This window comes from Rhinopithecus roxellana, chromosome 19, assembly GCF_007565055.1.
Source record: "Rhinopithecus roxellana isolate Shanxi Qingling chromosome 19, ASM756505v1, whole genome shotgun sequence".
Classification (NCBI taxonomy): domain Eukaryota; kingdom Metazoa; phylum Chordata; class Mammalia; order Primates; family Cercopithecidae; genus Rhinopithecus; species Rhinopithecus roxellana.
Window position 1 is genome coordinate 66,515,363 of NC_044567.1, and position 13,743 is coordinate 66,529,105.

At 54.4% G+C, this 13,743-nt stretch overlaps 1 protein-coding gene across 3 annotated transcripts in view; it reads left to right on the top strand.

Annotated features, from left to right (window-relative positions):
- The window catches only part of NT5M (5',3'-nucleotidase, mitochondrial), a 78,869-nt gene that overhangs the window by 43,930 nt on the left and 21,196 nt on the right, over window positions 1-13,743 (top strand). The window contains exon 3 of one of the 3 annotated variants that reach the window (XM_030923467.1): window positions 186-1,046. The exons of the other annotated variants lie outside the window; for them this stretch is intronic. Within the exon in view, the coding sequence (XP_030779327.1) occupies window positions 186-295 (110 nt within the window). The 3' untranslated portion in view covers window positions 296-1,046. Of the gene's footprint in view, window positions 1-185; window positions 1,047-13,743 lie in introns of those variants that run through there. 3 annotated transcript variants of the gene reach the window in all.

Genomic DNA, 13,743 nt, shown 5'->3' on the forward strand with positions numbered 1-13,743 from the left:
CTCCTTGCTGCATGTCGTGCCATCCTCACACCCGCTGCGAGGCAGGTGTGTGTGCAGTCACCGCTTTACAGAGGAAACTCGTTTCGGTGAGGCCAGATGCCTGCCTGGATTACCCACATTTCCACCCTAGGTGGCTGCGTTCCAGGTCTCCACTGCTGAGCTGAGTGCTGCTTTCCCACCCACAGGGGCCAAGCCAACCCCCAGCTGGGAGCATGTCCTCTTCACCGCCTGCCACAACCAGCACCTGCAGCTGCAGCCCCCTTGCCGCAGGCTACACTCATGGGTGGACTACTGAAAGGCCATTCTGGACAGCAAGCGGCCCTGCTGAGCTGGACTGTGCTTTGGGCTCCTCTGTGGGGCTCTGACCTCAGGGCTCCCAGCTCGGGGCCTGTGGGGCCAGTACGCTGGTCTGGGGGTCCCTCCCAGACTCCTGGGCCCCATGACCTCCTGCTGCATGTCCCTTCCCTTCCCCAGCCCTGCCAGGCCTTAACCTGATCACAGGGCAGGGCTGGGCCGTCTGGGCGCTTGGAAATAGACATGTGGTCCCAGGCCATTCAGCCTGACCTCAGGCAGCAGGCTCCAAGCTACCAGAAGCCCAGGGGCTCAGGACAGGGAGGAGTTGAGGCCACTGTTCAGGGGACTGGTGGCCCTCTCCGCTCCCTAGGCAAGTTCTCTGAGGCAGAGGGGAGTTCCCTGTTCCCAGAGTCTGCAGCCATCAGCAAGGAGGACAGGAACCCGGCGACTGAGGTGCTTCCAGGTGGGGACGAGCCCCCCTCATGGTCTCAGCCGCAGCACCCCTTATTCCAGCTGCCCTGCCCAACCTGCTCACCCCCACACGACCTTCTGTGTATTCAGCAAACACTCACCAGGTGACAGCGGCCACCAGGCTCTGTGCTGGGGGACGATACTGGCCCTGGCCTCGACCAGCTCAGAGGTTTCTCACACCTCTGTTCCCAGGGCCCTGCTCAGGGCCCAGCAGAGAGTCCATAGGCTTGAACGTGTGTTGAGTGCATGAAAAATAAATGCTGTTCACATGTGTAGCTCAAGGCTGTGGCCTGCCTCAAGACCCTCTAGCGTCTGCCCCCTTGGGACCCAGCTTCAGGTCTTGTAAGGGGGCAGTTCCACTGCACTGAAGACAGGCAGAGGAAGGCATGACTTCAGCCCGTGCCTCGCAGGGTGGGCCCTAGCAGTGGTCTCCTCGGGGCACCTCCCCGCTCTGGTTGGTGAGGCTTAGGAGATGGGCCTTAGTGGTGGTCTCCTCGGGCCACCCACTCCCTCTGGTTGGTGAGGTTTAGGAGATGGGCTCCAGACACTCGGATGCTTTCTCAAGTGCCTCCTTCCCGCATCCGCCCCAGTGCCCCAGAGCAGGGTCCCCCATCCTCTGCTCTTCTCCCCAGGCCAAGTTTCTATAGGATTACAGGAGCCCTGTGGGGGAAGGCTGGTGTTAGAACCTCAGCTTCTGTTCCTTTTGACCCACTGTTAACTGACAGCTTGAACCAGCCACCTCCCCACTACCCTTTGGAGAGGTTTTGGGACCACTTTCTTATCCTTATGCCTTTCCCCTTACTGCTCTGACCACTCTTCCATCATGGCCCTTGAAGGGAACATGGGTTGCCCACGTTCCTAATCCACCCCAGCTCTGGGGCCCTCCTGGCAGGCCTCTCTGCCTTATATGACAGAGATGCTTTGGGCTGCCCTGGAGGCAGGGTCAGATAGGAGAGAAGACAAAGGGAAAGCATTCATGGCCCAAGGTTGGCTGAGCTTTTTGATGTTCCTGTTCTTATAGTCTCAGGAGCTTAGGCTCCATTACCTACCTTAGGGAGGGAGGACCCCTCCAGGCCCCATCACCCCAGCTTAGGAAGGACCCCTCCAGGCTCCATCACCCCAGCTTAGGGAGGAAGGACTCCTCCAGGCCCCATCACCCCAGCTTAGGAAGGACCCCTCCAAGCTCCATCACCCCAGCTTAGGGAGGGAGGTTCCCTCCAGGCTCCATCACCCACCTTAGGGAGGGAGGACCCCTCCAGGCTCCATCACCCACGTTAGGGAGGGAGGACCCCTCCAGGCTCCATCACCCATCCTCCATCACCCACCTTAGGAAGGGAGGACTCCTCCAGGCTCCATCACCCCAGCTTAAGGAGGAAGAACTCCTCTAGACTTGGCCAAAGGCAGATCTCTACTGCACGTCCCCCACCTGCTGAACTGACATTTTTCTTTGGGTTGAAGGGGAGAGGCTGGACCAGGAATATATTTGGGGTTGCATCATATGATCTGAAACCATCTGGTCCAGGCAGGGTGGTGGTTGGAGGAGTCCTAGCTGTCTTGCCACATGGCTCTGAAAGGAAGACTGACCCTGGGATGCTGACTGCCCAGCTGCTCCTGAGTCCCTCTGCCTCTTCCTGCTGTCTGAGGTCTCACCTGTGGGGTCCTGAAAGTCCCTCCTAATGAAGCAGTAGAATGAGTGATGTGCAGCTCCTTTCTTGTCCCCAGCAGGGCCTGTCCACCTGCTCCACGCCCTGTTGAGAGGGACTGCCCCACAGAGAGGTTCAGAAGACTCTAGTCACAAGTCATCTCCTGGGGCCAGCCACACCCTGAAAACATTTGTGACTATAACTTGGGGTACAGAAAGGAACTTGGCTTGTTTCCATCCTGGGGGCCCTTGTGATGACAGAAACTCAATCCTGTCCGGATTTTCTCAGCCGCATCCTGGTTTCTCCCTCCCTCCTCCTGCCCAGGGAGAGGCCCGGGCCTGGGGTCCAACTTGGTGCAGGGCTTTGGGCCAGGTCGCTGAGATTGGTGTTCACTGACACCAAGGGAGCTGTGGAGGGGCCCTGAGGCCTTTTGTCCACAAAGAGGGGGGCAGGGCCTGGCGGGTCCCCACTGGGGGACATTCCCTCCTGCCTCTTGCCCCAGCCAGGGGATCTTCATTGAGTATATGGCAGGGCAGGGCTGGGCAGTCTCCATCAGCTCCCAACCAAGTGTCCGCAAGAATAACATGCTCTGAATCCTTCAGTAGATGGACTGTTCTGAAACCTTTTGTTTTAGACTGATAATTGCCATCAGTTTTAAAGGTCAGTTTAGGAACTCCATGCTCCAAATTGCCACATTTGTTCTCTGCTCAGTTATCATCACTCACCCCGAGGTGGGCAGCTGCTTCAGCTGCATAATTTATTTAAAGAAGAAAAAATAGTTGCAGGGGCAAAAATGCTTCAGAACATGACCCCACCTGACAGATGGTCTCAAATCAACTTGCTGTGACGGTGACAAGTGCTTCAAGGGATGACTGAGGGGCTGCCAAGGCACTGTGGAGCAGCAGGAGGAGGCCCCGAGGGCCTCAGGTCCCAGCACAGTCTCCCACATGGAGGAAGCGGCCAGCCTCTGGCTGAGGCGCCCTGCAGAGGCCCAGGGCTAGGGGGGGAGGTGCTTGCCGAGGTGGAAACGGGAAGCAGGCATTGACAAGCGAGGTGCCGTCTGCACCTGAATGCTCAGCCAGCTACTGCTGTCCCCATTGCACTGACCTCGACCGGGACCCCAAATTCATGATTGTGTCGACATTCTCCTGATTGAGGCTGGGTGTGGTGGCTCACGCCTGTGAGCCCAAAACTTTGGGAGACTGAGGCAGATGAATTAGTTGAGGCCAGGAGTTCGAGACCTGCCTGGCCAACATGGTGAAACCCTGTCTCTACTAAAAATACAAAAATTAGCTAGGCGTGGTGGCGGGCGCCTGTAATCCCAGCTACTTGAGATCTCGGCTGAGGCAGGAGAATCACTTGAACCTGGGAGGCAGAGATTGCAGTGAGCCAAGATCACGCCACTGCACTCTAGCCTGGGCGGCAGAGAAAACTCCATCTCAACAAAAAAAAATTCTGATTGAAATGAAGGTCACTTTCTTGGAAGCTTGGGAAGCATGTGTTTTGCATCAGAACCAGTTTTTGAACCCCAGATAAGAAGATCCACCCCCGCTAGGAAAGCTAGGCCTGGTTCTGCCCCATGGCACGTCAGCTGTATCCCTCCCTTATCCACCGGGCTGGCCTTTCAGTGGCTCAGCTCTTAGTGAAAGTTGTGATTCATTTGAAAATATTGGAAAGATTCAGAGCTCTAGGATCAGAGCTCCTGGAAGGGGTGACATCCCCCAGGTGGAGAGGACGCTGGGAAAGCAGGTTTGCAGAGCGTGTAGGAATTGCGGCCGCACGCTCAGGTGTGTGGGGAATGTGCCCCTGCTTCTCTGTCCTGCCAGAGGGCGGAGGCATCTGACTCCCCCACCTGCTCTTCAGCAGCGGGGCCTCCAGCAGGAGGGCCTTGTCGTTGTCCCCATGCTGCTCCCCCTTGGCCCTTCATCCCTGTCCATGCAGGGCGTCCTCCTGTTCTCGGGGAGGGGCCACTGCTGCCCGGCCTTACCCCTGCCCTGGGGACCCTGCTGAGGATGGGGACACTGCTCCTGGGCCCTCAGACCTCTCCGGGGTTCATGGTTCCCCGAACCTGGGATTCTGACCAGGGGTGGGCCGAGCACAGGTCACCTTCTGAGGGACCCCTGGCATCTCCCACATGGACTCCTCAAGTGCCTGAGCCCAAGGGGAGGGCAGCCCGGGCCTGTCCAGGGCTCAGTGGACCAGGTCCCCCAGCCTAGGCCAGCTCTTCTTGACACATCTAGACTGCGAGTCCTCACCCCGTGGGGTCATCAGGCCAGATGAGGCCATGCATGTGAGGAAAGCTTCTGATCCTTCTCCACTCCACGGCAGCTCCATTCCCACCTGGGGGGGAGGAGGCAGGCTGGGGAGGTGTGGTGACGTTCCTGAGGCTGCGCGGCGTTCGACCCGGGTCAGCCTCGCTCAGTGTTTCTCAGGAGGCCCTCCTTTTGTCCATGTGGCCTTTTCCTCAGACGTTTTTGTGAAGGATGATGTCGCAGAGCCCTTTTGGCTGGGCCCTCTACCCCTCTCCACCCCAGAGGGCCCAGGGGTTGCCCACGCTGCTGGTGGGGACCCCCACACCGAGCCAGGCTCAGCAGGGTGTCCTGTGCCTCAGAAGGACAGATTCCTTGGCCAGCTTTGCTGAGCCTCTGTCCTGTCACTCACCCCCTTCCAGGCTCCAAGGGATGTGAGGACTTCAGACCACACACTTCCCAGGGCACATAACTTGCTGGGGATCCTGCGTCAGTCCATTTGCACCTGTGCTGTGGGGAGCCGGTCTCTGCCACGCTTGGGCAGCAGCCCGCCCTGGCGGAGGGCAACCCCTTAATGAGCCTTAGCAGGTGGCATGTGGGCCAGCGTGCCCCAGTGTGAGACGTTCTTGTGCTAGGTCCCTTCAGCTTTAGCCTCAGTGGGCAATTGGCCCATGTCCCCCGGCTGCTTCCCCACTGCAGCCCCTACCCAGCTTGGGTGGGGTCCTCGCTGCCCGCCACGCCCCCCCGCCACCTCTCAGCCCCCTTCCAGGATCCAGACTTCCACTTGCGTGTGTCAGAAACACAGCTCAAACGGACCCATGCGCATATGTGCAAAGCTCGTGGGCCTGGGAGGCCCAGGGCACGCTCACCCCCAGGGGCTCACACAGCCTGACCAGGCTTTCTCGTCCTTCCTGCTCTCTCATTGCACTGTCCACCTCTGCTTCCCAGCCTGTGGATGCTCCCTGGAGGGCAGGGCAGCTGGCCCACCATGCCCATGCTCCGAGCAAGCCGCTGAGCTCCGGTCCACAGTGGTGGCAGATGATGTCGCAGAAACGGTTCAGAAATAGCGAGGGGTGGTGGTGGTGGTGGCAAACCTGGCAGCAGAGCCTGTGACGAGTGCAGTGACGCCTCGCAGTGAGGCTCAGGGGGCAGGTGGCCTGGTCTGAAGTCACCATAAGCAGAATAGGCTTCGCACCAGGACATCCAGGTCAATAACAGCCAGGCCCAGGCTGGCGATGACTCATGTTGGAGGGGCTCTGGCCAGTGCCCTGGAGGGAAGGCGAGGAAGCAGTCTCACCAGATGAAGTTTCCTTCCAGCATTTGGGTGTAAACCCTCCAATGCACAGATGGGCTGGGGATGTGGCCTGCTTGCCACAAGCGACAGAGGCTGCTGTGTGGCGAGTACTGCGGCAGGGCCTGCTCAGCGTCCTGTGCACCCTGGGGTGGCACTGGTGGCACTTTCCAGCCCTCGGGTTCCATCATGTGGTCTTCTTACTTGGGCCTCTGGGTGGTCATGGGGGGGTCACATGACTCTGTAAAATGTGTCCTCATTCACAAGGGGCCCAAATGCTGGGGAGGGAGGGAGGCCCAGGGCAGAGGAAGGGTGGGTGCCCCCCCAACTCCCTTCCCAACCCCCCGCAGACCTCTGTGCTCTGCATCTGTGCCTGAGCCTCAGTGGGGGTGTTTTTTTAATTGTGAAATGGACATTCTAAGTACATCTGTCTCTGAGCGCCCGGCATATAGATAGGGCTCAAAATATGGCAGCCGGGATGAGGATGATGAGGCAGAGATGAAGGGGACACACGTGTGTGCGCCATGCACACACACACACACACCCCAAGTGGTGCGGACTGGAGTCCTCCAGGCTGGCCTCGGGCTTCAGGGCAGAACATGGAGTGTCTTTAATTTTCTGGGTCAGAGTTCCCCATTTGTTGGGACCCGATCCAGCATCACTTCGACAATAGCTGTTTCCTTAGCACTTACTGTGCCCCGCCACTGTGATCAGCACATTTCACGGCCACAGAACCACCCTCTGGAGCTGTCCCCAGTTGGGGATGGCGCGTGCCATCTCTGCGTGGCCAGGCCTGCTGGGGCTGCCCTAGGCGGTGGCCATGCTGGGGCTATGCTTGTGGCCTCCTGGCACTGTCCTCTGGCCTGGCATTCTCTTGGGGCCCAGGTGTTCCTGGGTGAAGCAGGGCCTGGGGTCTGGAGCTGGGCTTCCGTCTGAAGGGGGTTCCAGGTGCTTAGCTTGCAGCAAAACTACAGGACAGGCAGAAAGGGTCAGGCCAGAGCAGGCCAATTCTTAAGAGGCCAGAGGGGCAGGCCCAGCCACTGAGGTGGCCTCAGTTGTCAGTCTTGGGGCCGGGGAGGGTGAGGAGAAGGGGATGGGAGCAAATCGATCTTCCACCGTGTGACTGGCCAGGCGCTTACATATGCAATGGAGACAGCACTTTGTAGACAACTCCTGTTGCCCCAGTTTTCTTCCCTGCAATCCTGCCAATCAGGCCAAGTGATGACCCCCACCACCCCGTGGGAAGGTAGGGCAGGTGTCATCCAGGACAGGAAGTCCATGGGTAGGGAAGAAGGAGATGACCTGGGGAAAGTTCCCACTAGCCTGAAATCTGCCTCTGGTCCTGGGTGGGAGGAGAGTCTCAGAGGGGCCACACTGTTGGAGGGTGAGCCAGGGCGCTGGGAAGTGACCCCCATTTGTCTTGGTTCAATAGTAGGTGTATGTGTTGGGGGTATGAACAAGAGAACAGTAATCCCACAGAAACCCCGGCTCGTGAGGGGCCGGTTCTGCATGGCATGAGAGAGGTTGAACAGGTGACCACCAGGTAGGGTCGCAAGGCCCCCTGCTCTCCCTCAGCCTGGAAAGGAAAAATCCAGGGGATCCTGTGTGCTCGTGGAGGAACCACGGTCAGAAACTTTGGTAGGCAACTGCCTACTTGATGAAGTGAGCTGGGGCTGAGGGCTGCAGGGGACCATGCAGTCTGGGGTCAGATGGGAGCTGCAGCCAGACCTGAGGGGCTCAGAGAACCCGCGGAGCCCAGGCAGGACTTCACTGGCTGGGCCTTGGGAGCAGGCCCCTCGCTGAGCTTCAGGAGCTTGACGGCAGAGCAGGCAGCGCGGAGGCCCATCCCCTGAAACCTGGCAGCACGGACAAGCCCCGAAGCAGAAACCAGCTCCTGGATCCAGATGCCCCCGTGGCAGGGAAGGAAATGGAGGAGACCCTCTCAAGCGCAGAGGGACCATCAGCCCCTCCAGAGCATGGAAACTCTGAACAGACTCAATGCTTCCCCCAAAGAGCCTGAGTTAAACCGAAGACCACTTTAATGGAAAGACTGCATTTTAATTGGCAATTTAAAAAAAGTAGTGATTAGTTGTAGTTAATAGGGAACAGTTATTTGCTGTTTTCCAGTTATCTGAGTTTTCACATGTGCACCTGATTCTGTCACACCTGTGCCTCATTTAACCCTTCCTACATCCTGCGTCGTGGTGTCACCCCCAGGAAACCAGGACTCAGAGAGGCTCATTGGCAAGCCCCCAAGCCACACAGCAAGCAAGGCTGGAGGGGGAGCTCAGCCCCCAGAGTTTGCTGCAGAGGAGGGAGGGACAGGGCGTCTGCAGGACAGGGCCTGGCGCTGCCACCGACTTGCTGTGTGACAGTTCTCTGAGCCCCCTTCCTCTGCTGACAAATGAGAGTGGGTCCGCGTCCATGAGAAAGGGTTGAAGGAAATAGGGACATTTATTCCAGAATGTTGCTGCTCAACTGGGGAAACTGACTTCCTCTGTAAAGCAAGGCAGTGGGTTCGGGGGAGGGAGTCTTAAGTGGGGACGAGAGGCCTTCCACAGGAACTTGGAGTCCTTCCAGGGGCATTGTCGTGGTGTGGCCACCAGGTGGCAGCACAGCCCCCTTCAAATGACTGCTAGTGCGTGCTTATGATGGGGAGGTGCATGGGTACAGGCAGCTGTGGGGAAAGAATGGGGTAGGGCCCCGTTCCCCACGTGCTCTTCTTGCCCTCCTGGGCTAGCTCTTCTTCTCCTTATGCCCCAGGCTGCTGTGGACAAATGTCTGATGGGCCCAGGGTGCTAGCCAAACTGAGGACCCGTAAGCAGCCTACCAGGGTAGGGGGCTCACCCTTGGCCAGCAGAAACCTTCTTGTCTCCAGTCACAAACTTCAAGCACCCACCACTAGCAAGACCTTAAGGAGGCTTGAAGAGGAAAGTCGCTCTGCTTCCAAGTCAGGGCTTTGTGCAGGTTGCAGCTGGGCCTTGGGCTGCACCTCTAGCCCACCCACAGCTCCCTGTCATGTTAGGGATGAAGTGGGATCTCCTTAGCTTAGCACTGGAAGAAGACCCTTCAGGACCTGGCCCTCCCCATCTTCCTGGTACTCTGGGCTCCTGGGTCTCCTCGCATGCCTCACCTGCGGCTTTGCACCTGCCTCTCACCTGTCTTTACCGGTGTTTTCTGCACAAGCCCTGGCTCTTCTTCCCTGCAGCGGGGAGGCAGTGTGGGCTGTGTCAGCAGCAGCTTTTGCAGTGATACCTTTATCCAGAGCTGCCCAGGCCTGGGAGGCTAGACTGAGGGTGCCCTGCGGCTTTGGAGAGGGAGAGGCTGGGTCTCCACGAGCTACAGTCCGAAAAAGACTCTTTTCTTCTGGGCTCTTACAGGCCCTAAGCCAGTGTATGCCAGGGTTGTAACAAGATGACTCTTAAGGGTAGAAATACGTGCAGATAGTAAGCAAGTTGCCTGTGCACGGATTGTCTCTGCCCTGTTGGCAATTTGGGTAAAATTACCAAAAAAAAAAAAAAAAGTCCTTGATTAGATTTGGCAAGGCTGGCTTGTACCCACAGGTCAGGGCCTAAAGGAACCCAGCAATAATCAGTCTCCTTAAAATTTAGAGAGAAGCAAGGCTGAAGAGATGCAGCCTGGGCTGCAAACAGGCTGTGGGCAGAAATCCTGTGTTCTCACCCTGGTTTTCTGCTGACTCCTGGCAGTTTTGGCTCTTTAGAGAATGATCAGGCAGTGGCGTGAGGCTGCAGTTCACACGAATGGCCACTGGATGATGCCAGAGGACTGGCTCTGGATGCTTAAGCCCTCACTGCCTCCCTAGAGGAGCCTCCCTTGCGGCCTGCAGTCACCACCCAAACCAGACCTGCCCCATGTTCTGGTCCCATAAGGATGTTCCTAATGATCAGCATCTCTTTCTGACCCCAGGCACGTTCTAGAAGCTCTTGTGGGCAGGCCCTGGGGACCTCAACCACTTGGGTGGCCGAGGGGCAAGATGAATCACCTGAGCTGTGACTGCACCTAAAAGAGAGAAGTGCTGTGGGCGTTTGAGGCTCCAGAGACAGACTGGGGAGTGGCTGGGGTCTTGCACGGGCCTGGCTAGGAGGGAGGCAGGTGCTCAAAGACATCCATGGGTCCCTGTTCTCATGGTAGGTTCCATTTGCTGCGGGCCCCTCCCATGGTGCCAGCACTGAGCGCCCACACACGCCAGAGGTTGCAAGCTGGCAGTCCTCAGAAGCGCTTTGGTGGCTCACCGTATTTTTTCAGGATGCTTTTATATCCTCCACCGCAAGTCGTCAGGAGGTGGTCACAGACGGCCAGGCTGGTTGGGCAGTAACCTGACTAAACGTCCTGCTCCAGGATTCAGTCCCCGCCCCTCTCAGACCCAGCCCTGGTCACCGGTTTGTCACCTCCTGGCTCCCTATGGCATCTGAGACCCTGACATCTGCCTAAACAAAGCAGACAATGGTTTTCCCTGACATTCCCACACCTCACCTTGGTCTGTCCTTCCCGCCTGCCCCCACCTCCAGCCTGAATCTCTTCCTTCCCTCCCCACTTATTTCAAGCCTGTTGTTCCTTGAAGGCCCTGCCTATCTCTTCCTTCTCCTAAAAGGTCCCCAAAGACTTTAGTCCCCCCGTAGTCTCTCTCTTCTCTCCCCTACAGCCCTCACTGCCTATAGACCACTAACTGCAAACTGACGCCAGAGAAGGAGTTGACTTTCCAGGGCAGTGGAAAGAGAGAAACAGGGAGAGGATCCTACATGTATCGAGCTGATGCTGGACACTTCGTCACGTCATGAATCCTCCTGGTGAGCATGAAGTAAGGTTCACATAGACTTTTTCTTTTTTTTTTTTTTGAGACAGAGTCTCACTCTGTCATCCAGGCTGGAGTGTGATGGTGCTATCTCTGCTCACTGCAACCTCAGCCCCTCCCAAGTTCAAGCAATTCTCTTGCCCCAGCCTCCCGAGTAGCTGGGACTACAGGCGTGAGCCACCATGCCTGGCTAATTTTTGTATTTTTAGTAGAGACGGGGTTTCACCATGTTGGTCAGGCTGTTCTTGAACTCCTGACCTCAGGTGATCCACCCAACTCGGCCTCCCAAAGTGTTGGGATTACAGGCGTGAGCCACAGTGCCCGGCCCACATAGACTCTCTCAATTCTGTGAAGAGTCATGCTGAGAAGGTGCAGCCCAGGTTCAGCTCGACTCCAGGGCTGATGCCCAGCACCTCAGGCTGTAGAGATTAAGATGCCCAGAGGCATGCAAGAAATAGAAAGGGATGGAGTAGCAGGTGACTCACACTGAAGCCTCCCCCATCATCCCAAATCCTCTAAGGGACAAAATATAACCACGTTGAAAACAAGACTGGTGCACTTGGTTGACCAGACACTATGCTGAAGGCCTTAAAGGCAGGAGAGGCTGGGGCCAGTGGTGGGAGAGGACTGGCTGCTGCAAAAAGTTGGGGCCACTGTAGGCCCCTGGGCCCTGATGGGATGATTGTTCAAGGTACTCAGTAGGAGCCACAGGTGAATTCACCCCTCTTCCTGACCACCACCACCACACACAACCCCCGCACATACCCAGACCAAGCAGAGAACACAGGTGCCTGTGTTTTGAGAGAGCAGTCATCAGAAGTAATGTGAGTGCAAGGCTTGAAGGGGCAGGCACTGTCCTGGAAGGCTGGTGTGTTTAGGGAGAATGGAGGCCCCCATGCACAGAACATTAGGTAGCGGCTGGTGGTGCATTCTGCTACCCCACGAGTGGGGCAGGCTGTGGGAGAGAGCTGTGGTGCTTGCAGATTGGCTAACCACGAGCCTCAGATACAAAGATGAGCCTGTGAATGACAGGCAGCAAACTCCTCAATGACAGAATTGACACCCAAGGAAAGGGAGTTAATGTACCAGGATGAGGACTTCGAAAGGTGTAATCTGTATCCCTGGAGAGATGGGACAGGCTATTGGATCCCCAAAAAGATCAACTAGAGAATCTAGAAAGTTAAAATCTGGTCATTGAAAAACTCCATAAATGGGCTGAATAGCAGAATGGATACAGCTGAAGAGCAAATAAATGAGTGAGAGGTTGAGCTGAGGACTTCTAGAATGCAGCATGAAAGGACAAAGAGATGGAAAGCACAGAATAAAAGTCAGGAGACATGAAGGACAGAGTCAAAGTTTCATTTTCTGGTCCCAGAAGACACAACCAAAAGAATGCAGGGGAAGAAATTTTCCAGTGCTGAGATTGGCAGTGTCCCAGAACTCTGCCAGTGCCTGTCAGGATGAATGAAGAGGGAGCCTCTACTGGACAGACATGTTGAAATTTTAGAACACTGGGGATAGAAAAGATTCTAAATATTTCAGACTGAAAACAGATGACTTGCAAAATAATGGGATACAGGAAGCCAGAAAAAAAAAAAAAGAAGTAATTATCTTTAAAACCTGAAGAAAAATAATTTCAAACTCAAGAATTCTAAATGCAGCCAAATACAAGGATAAAAACACATACTGAGATATGCAATATCTAAGATGTTTAGCACTGATAAAATTCCTTTTTGAAAGAATTGTTAAATGATGTGCCTAGCCTAGCAAGAAGAGAAAGTAATCCAAGAAACGGAGGCTGAGTGCGGTAGCTCATGCCTATAATCCCAGCACTTTGGGAGGCCAAGGCAGGAGGATTGTTTGAGGCTAGGAGTTTGAAACTAGCTGGGGAAACATAGTGAAACCCCATGTCTACAAAAAGTAGCAAAATTAGCTGGGCATGGTGGTGCTTGCCTGTGGTCCCAGCAACTTGGGAGGTTTACGCGGGAGCATCACTTGAGCCTAGGAGTTTGAGGTTGCAGTTAGCTGTGATTGCTCCACTGCACCCCAGCCTGAGTGACAGAGGAAGACCCTGTCTTAAAAAAGAAGTGGAATACAAGAAACAATGATGAGCAAAGAAACTAATAAAACATATTAAATCTAAGTAAATGTTGATTGCTTGAAAATTAATAACAATCTTCAACTAAAATATTAGATATTATCAATTAAAGCATTGAGGAGTTTGTGGAGCAGTAGAGAGTAAATGTGTGCTAAAGTTCTTGTCTTGATAGAGAGTGGATATAGATTCTGATTAATGGTAGATATTCCTAAAATAAGGTTAAGTATGTATGTGAAAATGTTAAGGGAAATCTCCAGAAAAATAGGAGTAGTATGTATAACTTATAAAGTATTAGATGGAAAAACTGAAATGGGAAAAATAATCCAACAAATATCAGGAAAGAGACACAAAACAAAATATGGGAGATAGAAAATAAAAACTTATATAAAAGGAATAAGTTCAAACATTTCAATAATCACATACAATAAATGTGAATGGGTTAAATTCACCTATTCAGGAGTCTCCCTAGACCAAAAAAAAAAAAAAAAAAAAAAAAAAATCCTGCCTTCAAAAAACACATATAAATCCTAATGGCCCAGGAAGATTCTAAATAGGAGAGTAGAAAAATATCTAATTTATAAAATCCTAACAAAAAGCTATTGGTGAGCATATGTCAATATCAGACAAAACAGAGCTCAAGGCAAAAACTATATTAAAAAGGGAAATTTGAATTCATGTTGCTAAGAGACAGTCTACCATCAAAATAAAAATTATGAAATCTTATGCCCTTAACATAGTTTCAAAATATTTAACACAAAAACTGACAGAACTATAAAGAGAAATGGGCAATTTTACAATTAGAGTGAGAGACCTTAATATATTTTTCTCAGAAATTGACAGATGTAGGGGCCGGGCGCGGTGGCTCAAGCCTGTAATCCCAGCAC